This window comes from Eptatretus burgeri, chromosome 15, assembly GCF_056783735.1.
Source record: "Eptatretus burgeri isolate ZD-2024b chromosome 15, Ebu_testis_v1, whole genome shotgun sequence".
NCBI classification, from domain to species: Eukaryota; Metazoa; Chordata; class Myxini; order Myxiniformes; family Myxinidae; genus Eptatretus; species Eptatretus burgeri.
In genome coordinates, this window is record NC_140975.1 from 43,888,381 (window position 1) to 43,912,128 (window position 23,748).

General features: G+C 46.7%; 1 protein-coding gene and 1 long non-coding RNA gene across 9 annotated transcripts in view; one reads left to right on the top strand and one right to left on the bottom strand.

The window, feature by feature from the left end:
- Window positions 1–7,130, top strand: part of IFT38 (intraflagellar transport 38) — a 119,598-nt gene extending 112,468 nt beyond the window's left edge. For 6 of the 7 annotated variants that reach the window (XM_085858252.1, XM_085858254.1, XM_085858255.1 and 3 more), the window contains 4 exons: window positions 4,653–4,725; window positions 4,813–4,920; window positions 5,891–5,949; window positions 6,767–7,130. In XM_085858252.1, the coding sequence (XP_085714378.1) occupies window positions 4,653–4,725; window positions 4,813–4,920; window positions 5,891–5,949; window positions 6,767–6,952 (426 nt within the window). In that variant the 3' untranslated portion in view covers window positions 6,953–7,130. The remainder of the gene's footprint in view (window positions 1–4,652; window positions 4,726–4,812; window positions 4,921–5,890; window positions 5,950–6,766) is intronic. The other variant, XM_085858249.1, reaches the window with a different exon arrangement.
- LOC147012072 (uncharacterized) overlaps window positions 1–23,748 on the bottom strand; it is a 99,155-nt gene that overhangs the window by 72,118 nt on the left and 3,289 nt on the right. The window lies entirely within an intron of this gene.

The window sequence follows — 23,748 nt, forward strand, 5'->3', positions numbered from 1 at the left end:
GTGGGGGGGGGGAATAAATATAAATCCTGGACCAGAAGGATCTAAGAAAACATTGAAGATGGAAGACCATTCAAATGCAGGATGCCCATGTTCACTGTATCATCTGATGTGAAAAACAATAAAGAAGGATTAAAACTTGTTTTTACAATATAGTCTGGCATTTTTCTTATAGAAACTTGTTGGATCATCAAACAAATGGAAACAATGCTGAGAAAATTACTGTCCAAGTCGTAGATGTGTGCGTGCACACCAGTGCATAGTGCTGGATATGATTAAAAAAGGTGTCTGCTAGGAGTCAACACGCTCAAAACGGTCAATCAGAGCCATAACCTGCTCTTACTTTTCAGTGGGCATCTGATTGTACTGTCTCCCCATCCCCACGAGCACATCAAAGGCTGATTTCTGGTCCGTTGAAGGCTGAATATCAGCATCTCGCAGGGAAACTTTGACATACTTGGCACCGAAATCTTTCAACACGAACAGCTTTCGACGGAAACAAAATCGCACAATCGAGAGTAGCCTGCAAATCATCTCTGCTGCTGCACTGAATTGATGCAATAGTTCGGCCATAATATTCGACGTCAAGATGTTGCGTGATTAAATCACCAATACAGTCACTCGAATTTATACCGCTGACATACTTCTTAACAATCGCTTTCGCCCCAAAAACCACAGTCAATCTGAAGCACGCTGGCCACTGCTCAGACACCATGACCGAAGACTACTGCGCAATTTGGTTAAAGGTGACTCGGCATTTTGTTGCGCGCGCATGAAATTATATTTTGAAAATAAATGCCGACGTTTACATTTTGGGTTTTGAAACTTTTGCACCTTCGGAGGAAAATGTATAAATATAAAAGGCTAAAAATGTGTTTTATATTTATACTAGCTGAAGTACCCGGTAATACCCGGGAAATTTGCTGGTAAGACTAATTGCCTATTTTCCTCACGCTCGTTAGACTGAGGCATTAGTTGTATGGAGAAAACTAGGAAGGCTTCTTTTATGGGGTGACGCCGAGGGAGCAATCATTGTCGTCGCAACTGGTAAATATAGTGGTGCAGTGAATGGTTAGGTTTTAAAGTTTAATGTGAAAAACACTTAGTGCTTCTTGGTTGAAATATCTTGTTCTTGGAGCACTTCCTATACTTCCCTTCATCAGCTAGCCGCCTTTTAAACTGAGACACTCACTGAAAAATTCAATGAAACCATCCCAAACACACCTGAAAAAACCACAAAAGAACTCATCAAAAGAAGTGGTGTAACAATTAGAAGTGGGGCCCTAAAGAGGGCCGTGTTGCATTAACTTTCAAATCCAACTTCACTCTTAGTTGTATGTATCCTTTTATCTGGACACTGTTGTGTAGTGTTGCAAAACATAGTGATGTCAAAGCGAAGGTGTCGATGGCATAGCTATCGGCCTGTTCACGGGTGTGATCGTCGAACTGCTTGAAGAGCCGCTTGGTTAACCCACAAGTATCGATACATTCACCTCAATTAGCTTATTCTACGCTAAATGGATGGTTCCCAAAAAAAAAACGTTAACAAAAATGGCAAATGGTACACATAGAACAAATAGGTTAAACATTTATCAGCAGTTAAGTGACGAAAAGGTTGCCATGGGATATTTACAGTTAAACCGAATAACGAATAGATTAACACATACCCGTTATGCGGGGCAGATGGACATGTAAAAGAGCAAATAGGTAGATTTCCGAACACATGAAACGATAACTTATTAGTTTTGAAGAGCCTCATGGTGAACTACATTCGTTGTCTTGCCTTGTGGTGCATAAATGAACAAATTATTTGGGTTACCAACTCTTGAACAACCTACATACAGTTGGCCGTGGGAAAAGACAGGTTTGGCAAGATTAAGGCCACGTCTCCTGAAGAACAAAAGGATTTGCGATTTCACTTGTGAGCTCCAACTACGTCAAAATTTACGTCAAAATTATAACTGTTCTTGAAGTAAGAATTGGGAGACGTGTATTATGAAACGGCATACCTCTGAACGCCTCTGTCGCTGTTGCCGTGCACGTGCAGTTCGAGAATTCAAATTTGTTCGCTTTCGCAGTGGCATAATGTTTCGGGTTTCAAAGCTGTTATAACAGGAGGAGAATGTGTATGTTTAAAAAGTCAACGAATACGAACATTTTGTATTTCAAAAAACCCTAGCGTTTTCAACCATGAAGCCTTTCTTACGATTAATACGCTGGCGCACTATTCGAAAATAACATCACATTAAACCACCCTCCAGGAATTTTTATGGAAAGCCACTTAGCGCATCCTAGAGCTGAATGTTAGGTCTATATGTGTGTAAAGCTTCATCAAGATCGGTTCACTGGTCTAGGAGCTTATTGGTTACAAACAAACAGACAGACAAACAGACAGAAGGACTGCCATTTATGGAGTAGATTTCATTTCGGCAAATATACCGTCGACGGATCCGTAAACCAAGTTATTAAATAACTAAGGCCTTGGCCGACTGGCGCCACAAACACACACACACACACACACACAAACACACACACGATTCGGACCCAAAGTGGTCTTTATTAAGGCCTCCAGCTCGGATGGAGAGGTGACCTGAAGACCAGAACCTGCCTCGGACCTATCCACCTCGTGTGGTCTTCGAGCTGATTCGCACCGGGCACCAGCGAGAGGCGAGCCAAATCCAGACACCGGGGAGCCGCGATGAGCCTCCCGAGCTCCGGCGGATCCTTTCGGGCTCCAGAACACGCGCTGGTGAAGACGAGGCGCCGATGCTTCACAATCCACTGAGTCGATTCAACCGAAGAACCACCAACCACCTTCTGTGCTCTCCGAACAACCACCAAACAAGAACCAAGAACAAGAACCCAGAACAGCCCACTTCTGTCTCTCCGTTCCATTCTTATCCCTTTCGGGCTCGGCTCGCTTCTGGCGTCACTTGTTCGCCGTCGGTGGGGCTGTCGCATCCCATTTCTTGGAGTCCCAAAGCGAGCGGATTCATGTCCATATTAGGGAATGGAATTCAATTCACTCATCATTGGGTGGGGGCTGTCGCATCCCATTTTTTGGAGTGCCCAAGCGAGCTGATTCATGTCTATATTAGCGAATGGAATTCAGTTTGCTCATCGTTGGGTGGGGGCTGTCACATTCCATTTCTTGGGGCGCAGCCAAGCGATTCGATTCGGGTCCATATTGGGGAATGGAATTCAGTTCGCGAATGCATTCTGAACACACCCGCATTTCAGCGAGCGCACGGAGAATGCCGGGAGCAGAGGGTTTTCATTGGTGTTCTAGTTATCGTTGGTGTTGTCATCATTGGTGTTGTTGTTATCGTTGGTGTTGTTATCGTTGGTCGTGTAAAATAAAAGAAAACCCTGACTGTCAAAGTAACTCACACACAAATTTACATTTATTCACCCATTAGACTAGGGAAAGGGGAGCTATCTATCCACATTCACTTATCGAAATAACTGAGCTATAGGACCTGAATGTTGTGTGCTCATGGCTTCCAGATCCGCAACAGTATGCATTTTACATCGTTAGCCTCACCCGTTCCTGAAAGGACTGTGTGTAATTCGTCTGTTTGTCAGTGAGGGTGTGACTGTGTGAGTCCACAAACAGATCTACATTAATATAGACTAGCCGAAACCCTGTCACAGACGGATTCCGTTCCACGAGCCCAATATGACAGCCAGTGGCGGCTCTTGTAAGAGCCGGATCCCAGTCGATGTACTCCATGGCCTTACCTAATGAGGCGTACAAAACGTCCTTGTACACGACATTTTTGGTGTACACTACTCCTTGTGAAGAAGTCCCCTGATTTGTGCACGTGTCTACTTTGACGTTCGAACACCGTGTCAAAACTTCTCAGGTCACAGTACCGAGAAAAATGTGACGCGACCGCTCGGAGGATCACAAAATTGGTCCTTCAGTATTAATATATCGATACAACGATTCTTGTCACATTTTTCGTGTCAAATTCACATTCTGAGGTAGTCAGTATGTGCAGAAGAGGGTTTTACATATAAGACACTATTTTCGAGGAGTGGAATTACACCTCTCAGCGTTGACGGTCTGTCGACGACAGACGTGATGACGTCAACGAATGACCGATGATATCATGACGTCATTACGCCTCTCAGCGGTGACGTCACACGTCGCCATGTAAACGAATGTAAAACGAAAAGTGTTTATTCTGCTTCAGAGTTGAAGTTTGACTATTGCCACTATGTGCGATGCACTCTTACAGGTACGAAGTTTCTTTCAGTCCAGGTCACAGTACCGAGAAAAACGTGATGCGACTGCGAGGAGAAACACAAAATTGGTCCTTCAGTATTAATATATAGATTGTTCATTCTCAGATGTATTGTAATCTGCATGCCCCAACAAGGTTTTGCATTGTTAAATACTCAGTCTTGTTTATTTTGTAATGCCGATGAGGTCATTCTATTGATGAGGTCATGATTGACTGGCTATTAATTTGAGCCTTGATGATGCATTTTATTAATTGCCTCCCTACAGTTTAATTTTCTTCTGTTGATAAAAAGTGCCTTTCACTTATCAGCGTAACTGAATCTATCTTGCATTATGATGGTTATAAATGTGATTTTCCTGATACTTTACTCTTGCTTCGTTTTTATTTTTATTTTTTGTTCCTCAGGAAACTGAAGGAGTTTTACATCTCATGCAGAACAAACTCCGAAATGAGGAGAAACAGCTGCTCATGGGCTCAGGTGGGCCATTTGTCACATCAAAGTCTTGGCCGAGATGATCTCTTGGCAAGTTTGTAAAATGTCTCATCTACAATTTTCTTCCATCAGAAGATGAAGACTCTGAGATTGAATTTGATGAGGACAGTGCTGAGGATCAGCAAGACGAACGGCACGAGGAGTTGATAGTCTCCCAACCAAAAAGACGAGGACATCATCGTGAGAACAAACATTGATGTAGTCCTGCATATCTGTTTTTGTTTTTTAATCCTCCATTCATCATTGTTTTCCAATGCATTTTGTTTCTCTTCCTCTGCATCCCATTTATTTCATTCTATTCCCAAGATTGTTCACTTTCCTAAACCGTCTCGGATGGCCAAGTGGTTTACGCACTCGCTTCTGAGCTGTCTGAGCTTAGTGTTGGCTTAACGGTTAAGGTGGCTCGCTTAAGCCCTTAGGGTTATACGTTAGAGCCCCCGTCGTGCCATCACATAACATCAGGTGGGTGAACTCAGCCTGTCATCCTCCGAGGTCAGCAAAAGGAGTACCAACTCTGGGAAATAAGCCATTTGAGTGTCTTCCGTGAGAGTGGAAACCTGTCCAGGATTGTTCCCCCTAGCCACTTGGGAAAAACTGCCTCAGCAACCCGATGCGTCTGAAGACACAAAGGGAGTTGTTGTTGTTGTTCTTCTTCTTTTTCTTCTTCTTCTTCCTCCCCTGGGTTTGAATCTCAGCCGAGCCTTAAAGTGTCATTATGGTATTTCGCATGCAGGGAGAAGCTTCAATGTGTGCCCCATTCCTCAGATGTACATTAAACTAGGTGTCATTTCTGTCAACATTAGTTGATGGTTGTAAAATATCCTGTGGTGTCTTTTGTGAAGAGGAGGCGAGTTATCACCGACACCCTGAACAAAATACAAATTCCTGCTCAGGATAGGTTCAGGGTAGGTGTAGGTTTCAGGAGATACTGCATCAGCAACCCCATTGCTCTTCTGTGAGGACTGATGCAAACCCACAGCCCCATGCTACATGCAAACAATGACGACCCCCTCAGATTATATCTTGATTTGTTTTGAATGTCTTTTTTTCCATTTTATTTTATTTATTTTACTTATCACATTTTGTCCTTTTATCTTCCATCTCCCCTTGCTCTGCTTGCTGCTTTTACATCCTCCATAACACCATGCAGGAATGAGGGCGCATGTATTTGGTACCATGAATGGCAGTGACGCAGATGACAACAACGATGTATGTACCACTGCAGCATCGAGCTTTGAGTTCACAGCCTTATACTGACACCCAAGCTTGCACATAGTCAACTTAATGCAAAACTATCACTTTGAAGGGCCTCGGTGCAACCACTGTGGCAGTTAAAAAACCCATAAAAGTATTTGTAATACAAGGCCGTTAATCTTGTGCTCAAGCGGTACAGAATGTACAAGTGAGTACTTCCCTCTCTGCAGTTTTATAATTCGATCATCCTCTGTAAATAATTCACAGATGTGAATTTTTTTGTTGTACCCGGCCTCTGTCTGAAAATGGTGGCCACGGCACAGTCTAAAGATGGACTGGTTGTTCACAAAGTGCAATAAAATATCACCAAGCTTCTCGCAAGAAAGCCATGAGCGATGGTGCAGGGTGCCAAAGCATACAAAGGTATGCTTGGCTGTTGTGAAGTGCTGACCCTTATTCCCGACGAACTTGGTGTGACATTCGTTCAGAGGAAATGCTTCAAATCTCGTTTTTGGTTTTAGGAATTGCAAAAAGATCCCAGTGACACTGTCGTAAATTTCTATCAACACACGTTTCCTCATTTTACTTTTATTCCTCATAATGTTCAAACAATGTGGGTTGGTTATTAAGATGTACTGAGAAAGCAGGATGAGAGAGATGTCAGTGTAACACAGTCTGACGAAAATGACCATTGTGGTTGATGTATGATTGGGTGATAGCGATGAGAGGATAGGGTGAACACCATTTAATACTTGCATTCATGCTTGTATTTTTTTCATTTGATAAGGTAAGTTGAGGTGAGCCTTCAGGAGAGTGTGCGTTCTCTCCGCAGGGGAGTGGCTCTGCAAGCAATTGTGAAATCGATTCGGATGGAGATGGTGGCAAGAAAAAGGAAGGGGAGAATGAAGCACCTTATTCCACCATGGTCGACAATGATTCCGAACTCGTGATGAACGCCGTGCGACCACGCAGAGCACGGGCCCCTCAGCAGCATACGGAAAGCGATGATGACTTTTGACGTTGTCGCAGTCATGGGGTAACAATCACCCTAAAGCAGGTGATTGAATGGACACAAAATATTATCCCACTAGCTCTGCTGCTTCGGTGATCAAACCCTCCATGAAAGCCGGTTTCAACTCATGCTGGGGCTTAATTATGCAGCCATGGGTTGGTTGGATTAAAAAGCATGTACCCTGTATTCTTGAGTTCTTTTTACCCCTCAGCCCGCATTGGGCTGAAAAAGGGGTATTGTCGTCACAGGCGTTGTCCGGGCGTCCGTCCGTCCATCTCTCAACTTTTGTTTTCCGTCAATTTCGAGGAGAACGCCTTGTCCGATTAAATCCATTTTTGCAGGGTGTGTTGGGGTTGAGTAGAGGAAGGTTCCTTTCGAAAATGGGCGCGCTGCGATTTTCAATGTGGCCTCCATGGCAGCCCGCTTGAAATTGGTTTCTGTCGATTTCGAGGAGAACGCCTAGTGCGATTAAATCCATTTTTGCAGGGTGTGTTGGGGTTGAGTAGAGGAAGGTTCCTTTCGAAAATGGGCGCGCTGCGATTTTCAATGTGGCCTCCATGGCAGCCATCTTGAAATTGGTTTCCGTCGATTTCGAGGAGAACACCTTGTCCGATTAAATCCATTTTTGCAGGGGGTGTTGGGGTTGAGTAGAGGAAGTTTCCTTTTGAAAATGGGTGCTGCGATTTTCAATGTGGCCTCCATGGCAGCCATCTTGAAATTGGTTTCCGTCGATTTTGAGAACGCCTTGTCCGATTTAATCCACTTGTGCAGGGTGCGTTGGGGTTGAGGAGAGGAAGGTTCATTTCGAAAATGGGTGCGCTGCGATTTTCAATGTGGCCTCCATGGCAGCCATCTTGAAATTGGTTTCCTTCGATTTCGAGGAGAACGCCTTGTCCGATTAAATCCATTTTTGCAGGGTGTCTTGGGGTTGCGTTGAGGAAGGTTCATTTCAAAAATGGGCGTGCTGCGATTTTCAATGTGGCCTCCATGGCAGCCATCTTGAAATTGGTTTCTGTCGATTTCTAGGGGAACACCTTGTCCGATTAAATCCATTTTTGCAGTGTGTGTTGGGGCTGGGTGGAGGAAGGTTCCTTTCGATAATGAGCGCAATTTGATTCTCGGCTAGGCCACCAGGGGGCCAAAACTGAAAACCTAGAAATGGCTATTTCTCCTGAACGAATGGCTGGATCATCGCCAAATTTTTATCACAGGTATATCTGATGAGGATACATGATATATAACCCGGGTTTTTGATTTGACCAATTTTAAAGGTAACAGAGGTCAAATATCTTACTTCGGTGTTCGGGCGTCCGTCAAATTTTGGTTTCCGTCAATTTTGAGGAGAACGCCAGGTCAGGGTCAGGTATGGGAGCATGTGCCAGAAGAGCGCTTCACTGCATCCACTTTCCGCCAGTACTCCAGGGGCCTCCGTCTGGCCATCCCCCAGGCAGATGCCAGGCCCATCCCCATCTCCTTGAGATGATGGTCAACCTGCTGCAACCACGAGGCACGTGGTCGACCCACTGGCCTCCTCCACTCATGAGACTCCCTCGCTGAGAGAATCTGGTGAGCAGGATCAGTGTCAGGAAAACGAGCCACATGTCCATACAGCCGCAACTGACGCTCACGGACTATGCAGGCAACAAATCTCATCTGAGTCTCTCTCAGCAACCTCTCGTTGGACACAAAATCCGACAAGCGAGAGCCAAGGATTCTCCGAAGAGACCTGGTACCAAAGGAATTAAGTCTCTGTCTCAGATCCTTGGTTTGAGTCCAACTCTCCCATTCATAGAGCAAGACTGGAAGTACCAAGGACCTGAAGACTCGGACTTTCGTCCTCCCGCACAGGTACCGGCAGCGCCACACCCCATGATCCAGCGAATCCATGACTCCCCAGGCCCGACCCAGACGTCTATTGACCTCTGACTCACAGCCAGCAGAGACATGAATATCACTGCCAAGGTAAGTGAATCTCTCCACGACCTCAACATCCTCACCACAAATAAACACAGACAGGACAGCAGCATCCAAGATGTCACTGAAAGCCTGGATCTTAGTTTTGACCCAAGAAACCCGTAATCTCAGGGCTCCGACTCCTCATTCAGCACCTCGAGGGCCCCCAAAAGGATATCTAAAGTCTCCGCAAAGATGACTGCATCATCTGCAAAATCAAGGTCCGAGATCTTGACATTCCCAAACGATGCACCGCAGCTTGATCTCTCCGACATCCTCCCTAAAATCCAGTCCATACAAGTGCTGAAAAGTGTGGGGGCCAGTACACACCCCTGACGAACTCCAGTAACAACTGGAAATAAGTCAGAGATGGTACCACCACACTTCACAGCACTCTCAGTACCAGAGTAGAGTTCAGACATCAGATCGATCAGTTTTGGTGGCACCCCACGAAGACCAAGAATCCTACAGAGGACATCCCGATTCACTGAATCGAACGCTTTGCAGAGATCAACATAGGCTGCAAGCAGCCCCTGCCGAAACTCTCGTCTGCGTTCGGTGAGGACACGAAGAGCAAGGATACGGTCAATCGTTGACCTCTTTGGTGTAAAGCCTGACTGCTCTGGACGCTGGTGCTCAAGCAGATGGTGGCGAACCCTATCAATAATTATCCGAGCAAAGACCTTGCCCGGCACTGAGAGCAGCGTCACCCTCGGTAGTTGTTGCAGTCTTGGTGATCACCCTTCCCTTTCCAGAGAGGAACAACAAGGCCCCTCTTCCAATCAGTTGGGATGATGCCTGTGTTCCAGGCAGAGCACAAAACTGCATGCAACGACACGAGTGCAGCATTTCCACCAGCCTTGAGAAGTTCAGCATGGATGCCACAGATCCCTGGAGCTTTGCCCCGTTTCAACGGGTTCACCGCAGCCCGTGTTTCCACAAGCGAAGGTGAACCACAGTTGATTCGTGGGTCAGCAATAGGGATTGTGACACCCTTGATGTCTAACTCGACAGCTGGGGGATCAGCCGGGTACAACCGCTCAAAGTAACCAGCCCAGCGGGCCTTCACTTCAGACTCCTCTGTCAAGAGCCTACCACTCTCTGCTCTAACTGCAGTGCTCCGAGGGATGGGCTTGGATGAATGCAATGCGCGAATTCCCCTGTAAGCGGGATGAGAATCACCTGTCCACAGGTGATGCTCTACCCCCTCAGAGATTCCTCGCACATAGGCCTCCTTGTCCACCCTCGGTGCACGTACAGTTTTACCCCTCAGCTCCCTGAACAGCTCAGCTCTGCCATTCAGCTTGGCCCTGCGACTCTGGTCAATGGTATCCAGTGTCCTTTGGGAGACAAAATTCTTCTTTGCCTTGCGGTGAGTTCCAAGACATCCACCGGCAACATCAAGGATGGTGGTCTTGAAGGCACTCCACAACTCTTCAGGACCCCTCAAAGTGCCCAGTGTGGTGAATGGAAGGTCGTGACGTGTGATCACATGATGCCCGGCTCGAGCACAGAAGAGATAAAGCTGAGGGTCGGCTCGGCCGCGGGGTTTTGTCCCTGGGGCATTGCCATTGTATGTCGCCGGCTCACTTGGTGCTCATTGAATGGTGAGAACACTGATTGATATATAATACTGATTTATTTTGCGGTGATTAGTTGCGCGTGTGTACCTTACTGCTTGTACTCCATGCTGCGATTGTATTTCCTGGTGTGCCCGTAGAAGCGGCTCCAATCAAATGGAATAAAGCCTAAACTCTGAAGGTTCTTCTCTCGCTTTCATTTCAATTTATTCCATTTGGTTTTCTCGGCTCTCTCAACTAACGATGGACAAGATCTACAAACCAGAGAGGTTCGACGCAGACCCAAACGCGACTGACGCAGAAATGAAATGGTCGCATTGGTTCTGTTCCTTCTCACACTATCTGACCATCATCGAGGAGGGAGCTGACAAATTTGCCGCTCTCGTGAATCATGTCTCGCCCAGCGTGTACAGGCTCTTCTCGGAGTGCGACACTTACGAAGCAGCGATCGACGTGCTGCAGGCGCTCTACGTGAAGCGCAAGAACGAGGTATACATACGACATCTTCTCAACACACGCAAGCAAGCAGCCGGGGAGACAATCGATCAGTTCCTGCAAGCTCTGAATCAGCTGGGAAAAGACGGCAGCTTCCGGGCCGTAAGCGCCGAGGAACACCGAAAGGAAGCGACACGGGAGGCATTCATCCAAGGACTCAGATCAGCCCACATACGGCAACGCTTACTAGAGAAAGCGCAACCCACTCTTGACAAGGTAGTCGATCAGGCTCGAGCGATGGATACGGCTCAGCAGCAATCTGAGTCATTTGGGACACCGATGCTGCTAATGAACGCTGCTACGATGGGAACCCATGGAACCCCACTGGCACAGACACAGCCAGACATAGGGGATGGAGAAACACCCGAGGAGCCGGATACCCAGGCCACGTCAAACTCCTCAGCAACTGCTCCGGTTGGTAAATGCTTCTTTTGTGGGTACAAAAGGCACCCTCGTCAAAAATGCCCCGCCAGAGATGCCACATGCATGAATTGCGACAAGAAAGGGCATTATGCCAGGGTATGTAAATCTACTCTAAGGAGAAATAAACCCACTTCTGCGGCTCTCTACTCACAAAATAAATTAACTGCAGCCTCCCCGGGGAATCTATCCAAGGCTATCATCAACGTACGAATTAACGGGCATATGACTGAGGCACTGATTGATACCGGTAGCTCTGAAAGTTTCGTCAACAGCTCGCTAGTGAAGGGCAGGAAATGGATAATCCACCCGACAGACAATACGGTATGCATGGCCGCCACCTCACTACAATCCCGCGTACGAGGGTACTGCAATGTTGAATTGGACGTAAAAGGGTACACGCATCGGGATGTAAGGGTACTGGTGCTTCATGATTTGTGCGCAGACGTAATTCTGGGTCATAATGTCCTCAAGCAGCACACGAGCGTCGAAATACCCTTTGGAGGAAGCAAACCTCGTCTAATTTTAAATGCGTTGACCACCGCGGAGGTGACGTCCCCCCAGCTGTTCGCTAACCTGTCGCCGGTCTGCAAACCGATAGCGATCAAATCGCGGCGATATACCACTGCTGACATGAATTTCATCACTTCAGAAACCAAGCGATTACTGGTAGAAGGAATTATAGAACCGAGCGATTCGCCATGGCGCGCACAGGTGTTAGTAACCAGCAGTAAGAACCATAAGAAACGAATGGTTGTCGATTATTCCCAAACGGTCAATCGCTTTACCCAACTCGATGCCTACCCCCTGCCGCGCATAGACGAGATGGTCGAACGCGTGGCCAATTATAAGATATTCAGCACCATCGACTTGCGAAGCGCCTATCACCAAATTCCCATCCGAGAGGAAGACAAACCTTACACCGCATTCCAGGCAGGGAGGTGCCTCTACCAGTTCAGAAGGATACCATTCGGTGTCACGAATGGAGTAGCTTGCTTCCAACGAGTTATGGACGACATCATTTCAGATGAAAACCTCAAAGACACTTTTGTTTACGTGGACAATGTCACAGTGTGCGGTAGGGATCAGGGGGAACATGATATGAATCTGGACAGATTCTTGAGCATTACTAGAAAATATAATCTGACTCTCAACTATGAGAAATGCGTATTCTCGGCAAGGTCAATTGACCTTCTCGGCTACACAATAGCCGACGGCACAATTAAGCCTGATCCTGAACGATTGCGCCCGCTCCGTGAGCTACCACCACCTCAGGACCTGCAGACGATGCGCCGGGTGATCGGCATGTTTGCTTACTATGCGAGATGGATTTCGCAATACTCCGAGAAAATACATCCCCTAGTGCATTGCAAAAACTTTCCACCAGATGCCGCTGTTGTGACAGCTTTCCACAACCTCAAAGACGATATCAGTAATTCCGTGGTTTTATCGATCGATAGCTCGGTGCCCTTTGTGGTGGAGACCGACGCTTCAGATCACGCCATAGCTGCTACGCTTAATCAGTCTGGGAGACCCGTCGCGTTCTTCTCGAGAACTCTCTCTAGAAGCGAGCAGAGACACTCAGCGATAGAGAAGGAAGCGTACGCCATCGTCGAAGCGCTGCGCAAATGGAGACATTATTTGCTGGGAAACCACTTCACGCTCGTTACGAACCAACGATCCGTGGCATTCATGTTTGATGGGAAAAATAACGGGAAAATTAAGAATGAAAAAATTATGAGATGGCGGATAGACCTAGCTTGCTATAGTTACGACATTGTTTACCGGCCCGGGAGGGAAAACCCTGCTGCAGACACCTTCTCGCGGGTCTACTGCTCGGCGGTAATCAGTCAGGCTTTGCAAGACCTCCATGTGTCTCTTTGCCACCCGGGGGTAACCAGAATGGCACATTTCGTACGCAGACAGAACCTTCCCTATTCTATTGAAGATATTAAACAAATGAATACTTCATGCCCTGTTTGTGCTGAACTAAAACCCAGATTCTATGGCGCGGCTCCTGGCAGACTGATCAAGGCCACTTCTCCCTTCGAGAGACTAAACATTGACTTCAAAGGGCCCCTGCCGACCGAGACAGACAACAGATACATATTCACTGTTGTTGATGAGTATTCAAGGTTCCCTTTCACGTTTCCGTGCTCGGATATGACCTCGGGCACTGTCGTGAAATGTCTGTCTGACCTCTTCGCTATGTTTGGGAAACCTTCGTACATACATTCAGACAGAGGGCCGTGTTTCATGTCGGCCGGGCTGAAACAGTTCCTATTAGAGCACGGCATAGCAACTAGTCGAACGACGGGTTACAACCCACAGGGTAATGGTCAGGTGGAACGTTATAATGGAGTTATTTGGAAAGCCGTAACTCTGGCGTTGAAATCAAGAGGACTGGGCCCCGAGCGGTGGGAGGTTACCCTTCTCGACGCTCTGAATTCCATACGCTCTCTGCTCTGCACGTCCACCAATGCGACTCCTCACGACCGAATGTTTACTCACCAACGACGTTATGTTGACGGCCAATCGGTGCCCAACTGGCTAACCCATCCCGGAACAGTGTTCATGAAACGCCCGGTACGACAAAGCAAGTATGAACCCCTGGTGGAAGGGGTCGAGCTCATCGATACTAATCCAGAATACGCTCACGTCAGGCTCCCGGATGGCAGGGAGACCACCGTGTCGGTTCGTCATTTGGCTCCCTCAGGTACTCCCCCCGCCGGTACACCACCATCTGGCACACCTCCCTCTGATATTCCCTCCCCAGGTGTTTCTCCCCCAGGGACTCTACCCGAGAAGGGAGACGGCGGAGCTACCGCGTTCCACCCGGGGGCGATCGGGGAGTCATCTCCGGCACGAGTCGAGGCTCACCAAAAGGATCGGAAGCCTCCCTCAAGTGAAACCGCCATCTACTCCCGGAGAGGCCGGCGAATAATACCCCCTCGCCGACTCAATCTGTAAAGGGGATTATCGGTATCCTCGATGCTCATGCTCCTATATGCTCGTTACATAATATATCGATGCTCATTACCATGCTCCTACAACTCAAAATAATCCTCACTGCTTGGCATGTATGCTTCTGTAGTTTAGATAGTTCGCGTTGCTTGAAATGTATACTCCTGTAGCGCTGAAGTAATCATGGTGCGTTAGCTGGGCCTCTAGTTACATTTTAAAGGCGGGGAGAATGTGGTGAATGGAAGGTCGTGACGTGTGATCACATGATGCCCGGCTCGAGCACAGAAGAGATAAAGCTGAGGGTCGGCTCGGCCGCGGGGTTTTGTCCCTGGGGCATTGCCATTGTATGTCGCCGGCTCACTTGGTGCTCATTGAATGGTGAGAACACTGATTGATATATAATACTGATTTATTTTGCGGTGATTAGTTGCGCGTGTGTACCTTACTGCTTGTACTCCATGCTGCGTTTGTATTTCCTGGTGTGCCCGTAGAAGCGGCTCCAATCAAATGGAATAAAGCCTAAACTCTGAAGGTTCTTCTCTCGCTTTCATTTCACCCAGACCCCCCAATTGTCCACTCAGCCTGTTCGCAAACTCCTCAGCTACTTTCTCATCCCTGAGCTTGCCAACATCCAGCCTAGGCTAGGATGGTACCATTCTCCAGGATATAAGGTTGAGCTTTAGAGTTGCTACAACAAGCCTGTGGTCAGTATTGAGGAACTGAGCACTCCGGTAGACCCTGCAGTTCTGCATCATCCTCCAACAACCATCAATGAGGACATGGACAATCTCCTTTGCCACACCGCCAGCGTTGGAATACCAAGTCCAGCGATGAGCTTGTGGGCGCTGAAACCATGAACCAGCCAACCTAAGTCCATGACTTCTTGCAAAGTCAAGGAACTTAGTGCTATTCTGGTTTGTAGTTCCTGACCCATGGGGACCAACACATGTCTCATAACCATCACTATCAGTTCCAGTTGATGCATTGAAATCCCCCTGGACGAGAAGTGTATCTCGTCTGGAGCACTGATCAACCACAGACTCGAGCGTGGCGTAGAATGCATCCTTCATGGTGAGATCACTCGCCTCAGTCGGAGCATAAACAGATACCATGGAAATGACACCTAAGGAGTGACGAATCCTTTATCTCATAATACGCTCGTTGACCGGTGTTACCTCAATTATCATTGGGGTCAGCTTATTGGACACAGCTACAGCAACTCCTTGGGTATGGTATCCATCAGAGCGACCAGACGAATAGTAGGTGTAACCACCCACCATTATCTCGCCGCAATCCAGTCTCCGAACCTCAGAGAGAGCTGCAATCCCAATGTCCAAACGCTTGAGCTCAGATGATAACAGAGACAGGTGATCATCCTCTCTTTGGGATAGGACATTCTAGGCACCCACCCGAAGGGACCGCCTCAGGTTAACCCAAGGAGATCGCCGTCTGGTAGACGACACCTCAGCACCACTCCGACACACTCTCCCGCAATCTGACCCAGGGATGTTACCCCGTGGTTTCCCTCCTATCATCAAAGATTGGGGGTCCCGAAGGCTTTGCCCCAATCCCATCATCCGGTGAGCTGCCCTGCGAAGGGAAGCTGCGCAGGAGGTACTCCCACGGAGTGGGTTTTCAGATTTTTTTGCGTTTTTGTGTTTTGCGGAATGAAGCGTTTTACGGTGGCCGGAGTGCAAATTCTGCCACCAACCTCCTAATAAAAAAGTAACCCAACTGCAGGAGGACATCCGCAGACACAGTTGGGCACTAGATATGAATGGCCGTTGGCTCACAAGGAGCTCCTCCGCCCTTTGACGGGTTTTGTTTTTAATCCTGCTGGGTGTCCATATCCAAACCCCCTCCTCACCAGAAAACCTGGTGTGGGAGACGGTTTAGTCACCGACAACCCGACCATGGAACAGGTTAGTACAGGTTTACATGGTACCTGTTGCAGGTCACAGATATAACCTGACTGAGGAGAACACCTTGTCCGATTAAATCCATTTTTGCAGGGTATGTTGGGGTTGAGTAGAGGAAGGTTCCTTTCGAAAATGGGCTTGCTGCAATTTTCAATGTGGCCTCCATGGCAGCCATCTTGAAATTGGTTTCCGTCGATTTCGAAGAGAACGCCTTGTCCGATTAAATCCATTTTTGCTGGGTGTGTTGGGGTTGAGGAGAGGAAGGATCCTTTCGAAAATGGGCGTGCTGCGATTTTAAATATGGCCACCATCTTGAAATTGGTTTGCGTCAAGGGGCTGAGGGGTTACGCCCGCTTTGCGGTGCTATTTTTAAAAATTATAATTAAAATTGAATGCCATGGCCATTTCTTAGAAGATTTATATCATGAAAAAAGTTGATTGGTTTCCCCCCTCTCCCATTACTTTCCTCACTGCACATTCGCTTACAGAATGTACATGAGCTTACTTATTTGGCAGCTGGATACCTTGATTGATAATATGCTTGTCAATGAGCTCCAATATTACAACTTGTCTGGGTGTTTTGATGCAGCTCCTATGGTTCATCTTGCAACATTCTGTGCTGCAGATGGGCATTACCAATCCAGCTGTCCTGTCTGCATTTGGGATAATAATAATCTCAAAAATATAATTTGTCATCTGTCTGACTGTCTGTATGTTCGCGTTTTTTTGCAAAGACCGCTGGGCCGTCAACCACCACATTTGACACACAGACCAAGTCTGACCCGGGAATTGTCCAAACGGTATTTTCATCCACCACCTCAGCCTTTAAAGACCCCCACACCCCGCGCTCTGTATGTGATCTGTCTCCTACATATTTCTACAGGGCGCTCAAGGTCCGCCAACAACACCTTCCTGGTAAAACTACCAAAATCACAAATCACTGCTCACCTTCACTCTTTCATTCCTCTCTTTTCCTGCCTCTGGAACAAACTGCCACACTTTCTTCAATCCCACTCTTCCCTCCAGGTCTTCAAAACAGCTGTTCACAACCATCTCATATCTTCAGGTCAGGTCAGGAATGGGAGCATGCGCCGGAGAAGCACATTGTTATGTCCACTTTCCTCCGGTACTCCCGGGGCCTCCGTTTGGCCATCCCCCAGGCAGATGCCTGGCCCATCCCCATCTCCTTGGATACTGATCAACCTGCTGCAACCACAAGGCACGTGGTCAGCCCAGTGGCCTCCTCCACTCACGTGGCTCCCTCGCTGAGAGAATCTCGTGAGCAGGATCAGCGTCAGGAAAACGAGCCACATGTTCATTCAGCCGCATTTGGCACTCACGGACTATGCAGGTAACAAATCTCATTTGAGTCTCTCTCAGCAACCATTCGTTGGACACGATGTCCGACCAGCGATATCCAAAGATTCTCCGAAGAGACCTGGTCCCAAAATAATTAAGTCTCCGTCTCAGATCCATAATCAGAGTCCAAGTCTCACATCCATAGAGCAAGACTGGAAGCACCAAGGACCTGAACACTTGGATTTTCATCCTCCTGCACAGGTACCGGCAGCGCCACACCCCATGATCCAGTGAATGCATGACTCCCCAGGACCGACCGAGACCAGACATCCATTGACCTCTGGCTCACAGCCAGCAGAGACATGAATATCACTGCCATGGTAAGTGAATCTCTCCGTGATCTCAACATCCTTGCCACAAACAGACACAGACAGGATAGCAGCATCCAAGATGTCATTGAAAGCCTGGATCTTAGTTTTGACCCAGGAAACCCGTAATGCCAGTGGCTCCAACTCCTCATTCAGCACTTTGAAGGCACCCAAAAGGATATCGAGAGTCTCTGCAAAGATGACTACATCATCTGCGAAATCAAGGTCAGAGATCTTGACATTCCCAAACGATGCACCGCAGCTTGATCTCTCCGACATGCTCCCCAGAATCCAGTCCAAACAAGCGCTAAAAAGTGTGGGGACCAGTACACACCACAAACCCCAGTAACAACTGGAAATAAGTCAGAGATGGTGTCACCACATCTCACAGCATTCTCTGTTCCAGAGTGTGTTTCAGACGTCAGATTGATCAGTTTTTGTGCCACCCCACGAAGACCAAGAATCCTCCAGAGGGCATCCTGATTCACTGAATCTAATGCTTTGCAGAGATCAATATAGGCTGCAAGCAGCCCCTGCCCAAACTCTCTTCTACGTTCGGTGAGGACCCGAAGAGCAAGGATACGGTCAATCATTGACCTCTTTGGTGTAAAGCCTGACTGCTCTGGATGCTCGTGCTCAAGCAGATGGTAGCGAACCCTATCAAGAATTATCCAAGCAAAGACCTTTCCCGGCACTGACAGCAGCGTCACCTCTTGATAGTTGTTGCAGTCCTGGCGATCACCCTTCCCTTTCCAGAGAGGGACAACAAGGCCCCTCTTCCAGTCAGTTGGGATGATGCCTGTGTTCCAGGCAGAGCACAGAACTGCATGCAATGACATTAGTTCAGCATTTCCACCAGCTTTGATAAGTTTGGCATGGATGCCACAGATCCCAGGAGCTTTACCCCCATTTCAATCGGTTCACCGCTACCTGTGTTTCCACAAACAAGGGTGGATCACAGTTGACTGGAGGGTCAGCAAAAGGGATAGTAACACCCCTGACATACAACTCGACAGCTGGTGGATCAGCCTGGTACAGCCTCTCAAAGTAACCGGGCCAGCGGGCCTTCACTTTGGACTCACCTGTCACAAGCCCACCACCCTCCGCTCTAGCTGCAGTGCACCGAGGAATGGGCTTGGACGAATGCAATGTGTGAACTCCCCTGTGAGCAGGACGATAATCACTTTACCACAGTGATGCTCTACCCCCTCACAGATTCCTCGCACATAGGCCTACTTGTCCAGCCTGAGCGCATGTACAGTTTTATGCCTCAGCTCCCTGAACAGCTCAGCTCTTCCATTCAGCTTAGCCCTGCGACTCTGGTCAATGGTATCCAGTGTCCGCTGAGAGACAAAATTCTTCTTCACCCTACAGTGATTTCCAAGCCATCCTCCGGCAACATCAAGGATGGTGGTCTTGAAGGCACTCCACAGCTCTTCAGGATTTCCCAAAGCACCCAGACCCTCTAAATCTCTCCTCAACCTGTTCACAAATTCCTCAGCTACTCCATCATCCTTAAGCTTGCCAACAGATTTAAGCTTCTCCCAGATTTAAGCTGCAACTTCAGCATTGCTCCAACAAGTCTGTGGTCGCTATTGAGGAACTGAGCACTCCGGTAGACCCTGCAGTTCTGGATAATCCTCCAGCGACCATCAACCAGCACATGGTCAATCTCCTTTGCCACACCGCCAGCGTTGGAATACCAAGTCCAACGATGAGCCTGTGGGCGCTGAAACCATGAACCAGCCACCCTAAGTCCATGACTTCTTGCAAAGTCAAGGAACTTAGTGCTATTCTGGTTCACATTTCCAGACCCATGGGAACCAACACATGTCTCATAACCATCCCTATCAGTTCCAGTCAATGCATTGAAATCCCCCAAGACTAGAAGAGTATCTCTTCTGGGGCACTGATCAACCACAGACTCGAGTGTGGCATCGAATGAATGTCGATTGGAATGGAGCAGCCCCGGCTCGTAACAGCAACACATGATCACATGATTGGGCACTCGGACTCACAATGCCTCTCTCTCTGCGTTGCCTGTCTCTCCGGTGAGGTCCGATGTCTGCTCCGGCTCATGATCATGTCCGGTGATCATGTCCGATGATCTCCAACCACTCTCCGATCGTAAACGAAAAGATGAAGTCATCAAGAGGAACCTGGATAGGATTCACATTTTAGCTGCTACTCCTCCACTCTCAAACCCATGCAGGAACAGCAAAGGGAGCCTTATTCAAAAAAAAAAAAAATACCCAGTTCAAAAAGATAAATCATTCTGGCCGCCAACCATGTATCCGATCAAGTTTAAATTTAAAACGTCTTCCCCATCACTACTAGATCACAAATGTAAAGTTTCACATCGATTGATTGAGCGTTTGCAGAGAAAACATTATTTAATATTTTTCTTAAACCAATTTGTCTGTCAAACCATGTGACATCAATTATTCCACAACAACCTTGTACATGCATGCCTTGGGGAACATTTGTGTGAAGTTTCCCCTCGATCTGTCCAGCTGTTCTGGAGAAGAAGATTTTTAGATGTTTGAGGGTAAATCTAATATGGCTGCCAAACTGTGTGACCTATGACATCATGTGTGTGAACCTTTTTTATGTGTGAGAAGAAGAATGACATCATATGTGTGAGGAGAAGATTTTTGAAGGTTAAAAAAAAACAAAAACAATATGGCTGCCAAATCACGTGACTGATGACATTATCAAAAAAAAATTATGGAACATTTTATCCCAAGATGACCCTCAAAACATTTTCATACTGATCGGATGTGGCGTTCTACATATGCAAGTATGACGTCAAAACATAGGCATCTATGACGCCATAAAAAATATCACACTCATTCCCCATGAGGAGTACTTGCCATGTGTTAAGTTTCTATTTTTTCCCTGGTGCGGTTTCAGAGATACAGAGGTCCAAAGTTTTTTTTTCAGTTTTTCAAACATGGCTGCCACACCATGCGACTTATGACGTCATCATTGTCATTAAAACATTCGACATGAGTCGTCGCACCAATGGTGAAAATTTTGTCTCAATCCGACAAGCGGTTGCGGAGAAAAACATTAAAGTTCTGTGTGGATAAACAAACAAACAAACAAGCAGTCATAGACTGGTACTTACGAAATCGTCAAATTGACCTCTGACCTTGTCTCATAAAAGCTGTCTCCAGAGAAGGTAGCGACGCAAACCAGAAGTTTCTACGATGACTCTCTACCAAACCTCTCATAAAACATCCGATTTTTACCAGAATTTCGACAACCGAGCATTAAGCGTACTTAAACGTTACCAAAATTGAAGACAGGATTGAAATTGACTTTAAAACGAGCGCGTAATGCCGTGTGTTACAATCCCCCTCATTAGCATAATCTTCAGTTAAGCCTCAGATACGACACCCGACATAAATCTCATAAAACATCCGATTTTTACCAGAATTTCGACAACCGAGTATTAAGCATACTTAGCCATTACCAAAAGTGAAAACAGGATTGAAATTGACTTCAAAACGAGCGCGTATTGCCGTGTGTTACAATCCCCCTCATTAGCATAATCTTCAGTCAAGCCTCAGACACAACACCTGACATAAATCTCATAATACATCCGATTTTTACCAGAATTTCGACAACTGAGTGTTAAACACACTTAACCGTTACCAAAAGTGAAAACAGAATTGCGATCCGAGTTAAAACGAACTCATAACGTGAACCGAAGCAAAAACCTCCATTTCTCCACGCAATTATTTAATATTATTTAATCAAAGTCACAAAACCGTAATATTCGGCCATCCACCAACAACCTTTACATAATCCGACGGCTTCGCGAGTCAGGCATGCGACGATAACCTTTATTGGGATAAAAAATGACTTGTAAACACCATCTTTGTCGAAAACGCCGTCAGCGCGCACACGCAAAACCTTAACGTAACTCAACGCCGCATCTGCTCGAGCGCGCTGCACCACGTGATGAGCCGTGACGCGGTGAGTGAAATATTTTTTATACAATCTTAAAACGTCTCCAAAACATCCGATTTTTACCAGAATTTCGACAACCGAGTGTAAAGCATCCCAAGCGATCGCAAAAACCGAAGACAAAATTAACATCGAAGTTAAAACGAACTCGTAACGTCGAGCGAAGCAAAAATACTCCATTTCTCCACATGAATTTACGGAATTATGTTTGACCTCACTGTGACCTTCACCTTTGACCGATTTTGACCAAAATCTAATCAGCGCTAGCCATCACCCTCCTGAATCACGTGGTGTAATTTGACATTGGTAACTTCTTCCGTTCTCGAGTTATCGTGCCTACAAACAAACACACAAACAAACACACAGAAATGGAAGTGATCAACATACTTACGAAATCTTTAGATTTCGTAAGTAACAAACACACAAACAAACACACAATCACACAAACAAGCAGTCATAGACTGGTACTTACGAAATCGTCAACTTGACCTCTGACCTTGTCTAATAAAAGCTGTCTCCAGAGAAGGTGGCGACACAAACCAGAATTTTCTACGATGATTCTGCACCAAACCATCAAAAATCGAATGTTTTGGATGTTTGACCTCACTGTGACCTTGACCTTTGACCGATTTTGACCAAAATCTAATCAGCGCTAGCCACGACGCTCCTGAATCATGTGGTGTAATTTGACATTGGTAGCTTCTTCCGTTCTCGAGTTATCATTTTTTGGATGTTTGACCTCACTGTGACCTTGACCTTTGACCGATTTTGACCAAAATCTAATGAGCACTAGCCATCACCCTCCTGAATCACGTGGTGTAATTTGACATTGGTCGCTTCTTCCTTTCTCGAGTTATCTGTACCAAACCATCAAAAATCGAACATTTGACCTCACTGTGACCTTGACCTTTCACCGATTTTGACCAAAATCTAATCAGCACTAGCCATCACCCTACTGAATCACGTGGTGTAATTTGACATTGGTAGCTTCTTCCGTTCTCGAGTTATCGTGCCTACAAACAAACAAACAAGCAGTCATAGACTGGTACTTACGAAATCGTCAACTTGACCTCTGACCTTATCTAATAAAAGCTGTCTGTCGAGAAGGTAGCGACGCAAACCAGAAGTTTCTACGATGATTCTGTACCAAACCATTAAAAATCAAATGTTTTGGATGTTTGACCTCACTGTGACCTTGATCTTTGACCGATTTTGACCAAAATCTAATCAGCGCTAGCCACCACCCTCCTGAATCACCTGGTGTAATTTGACATTGGTAGCTTCTTTCGTTCTCGAGTTATCATTTTTTGGATGTTTGACCTCACTGTGACCTTGACCTTTGACCGATTTTGACCAAAATATAATCAGCGCTAGCCACGACGCTCCTGAATCATGTGGTGTAATTTGACATTGGTAGCTTCTTCCGTTCTCGAGTTATCGTGCCTACAAACAAACAAGCAGTCACAGACTGGTACTTACGAAATCGTCAACTTGACCTCTGACCTTGTCTAATAAAAGCTGTCTCTCGAGAATTTAGCGACGCAAACCAGAAGTTTCTACGATGATTCTGTATCAAACCATCAAAAATCGTAACGTCGAGCGAAGCAAAAATCTCCATTTCTCCACGCAATTATATTATACCTTAACGTAACTCAACGACGCGTCTGCGCGAGCGCACTGCATCATGGGACGATCCGTGACGCGTCGAGTGAAATATTTTTTATACAATCTTAAAACGTCTCTAAAACATCCGATTTTTACCAGAATTTCGACAACCGAGTTTTAAGCGTCCTAAGCGATCGCAAAAACCGAAGACAAAATTAAAATCG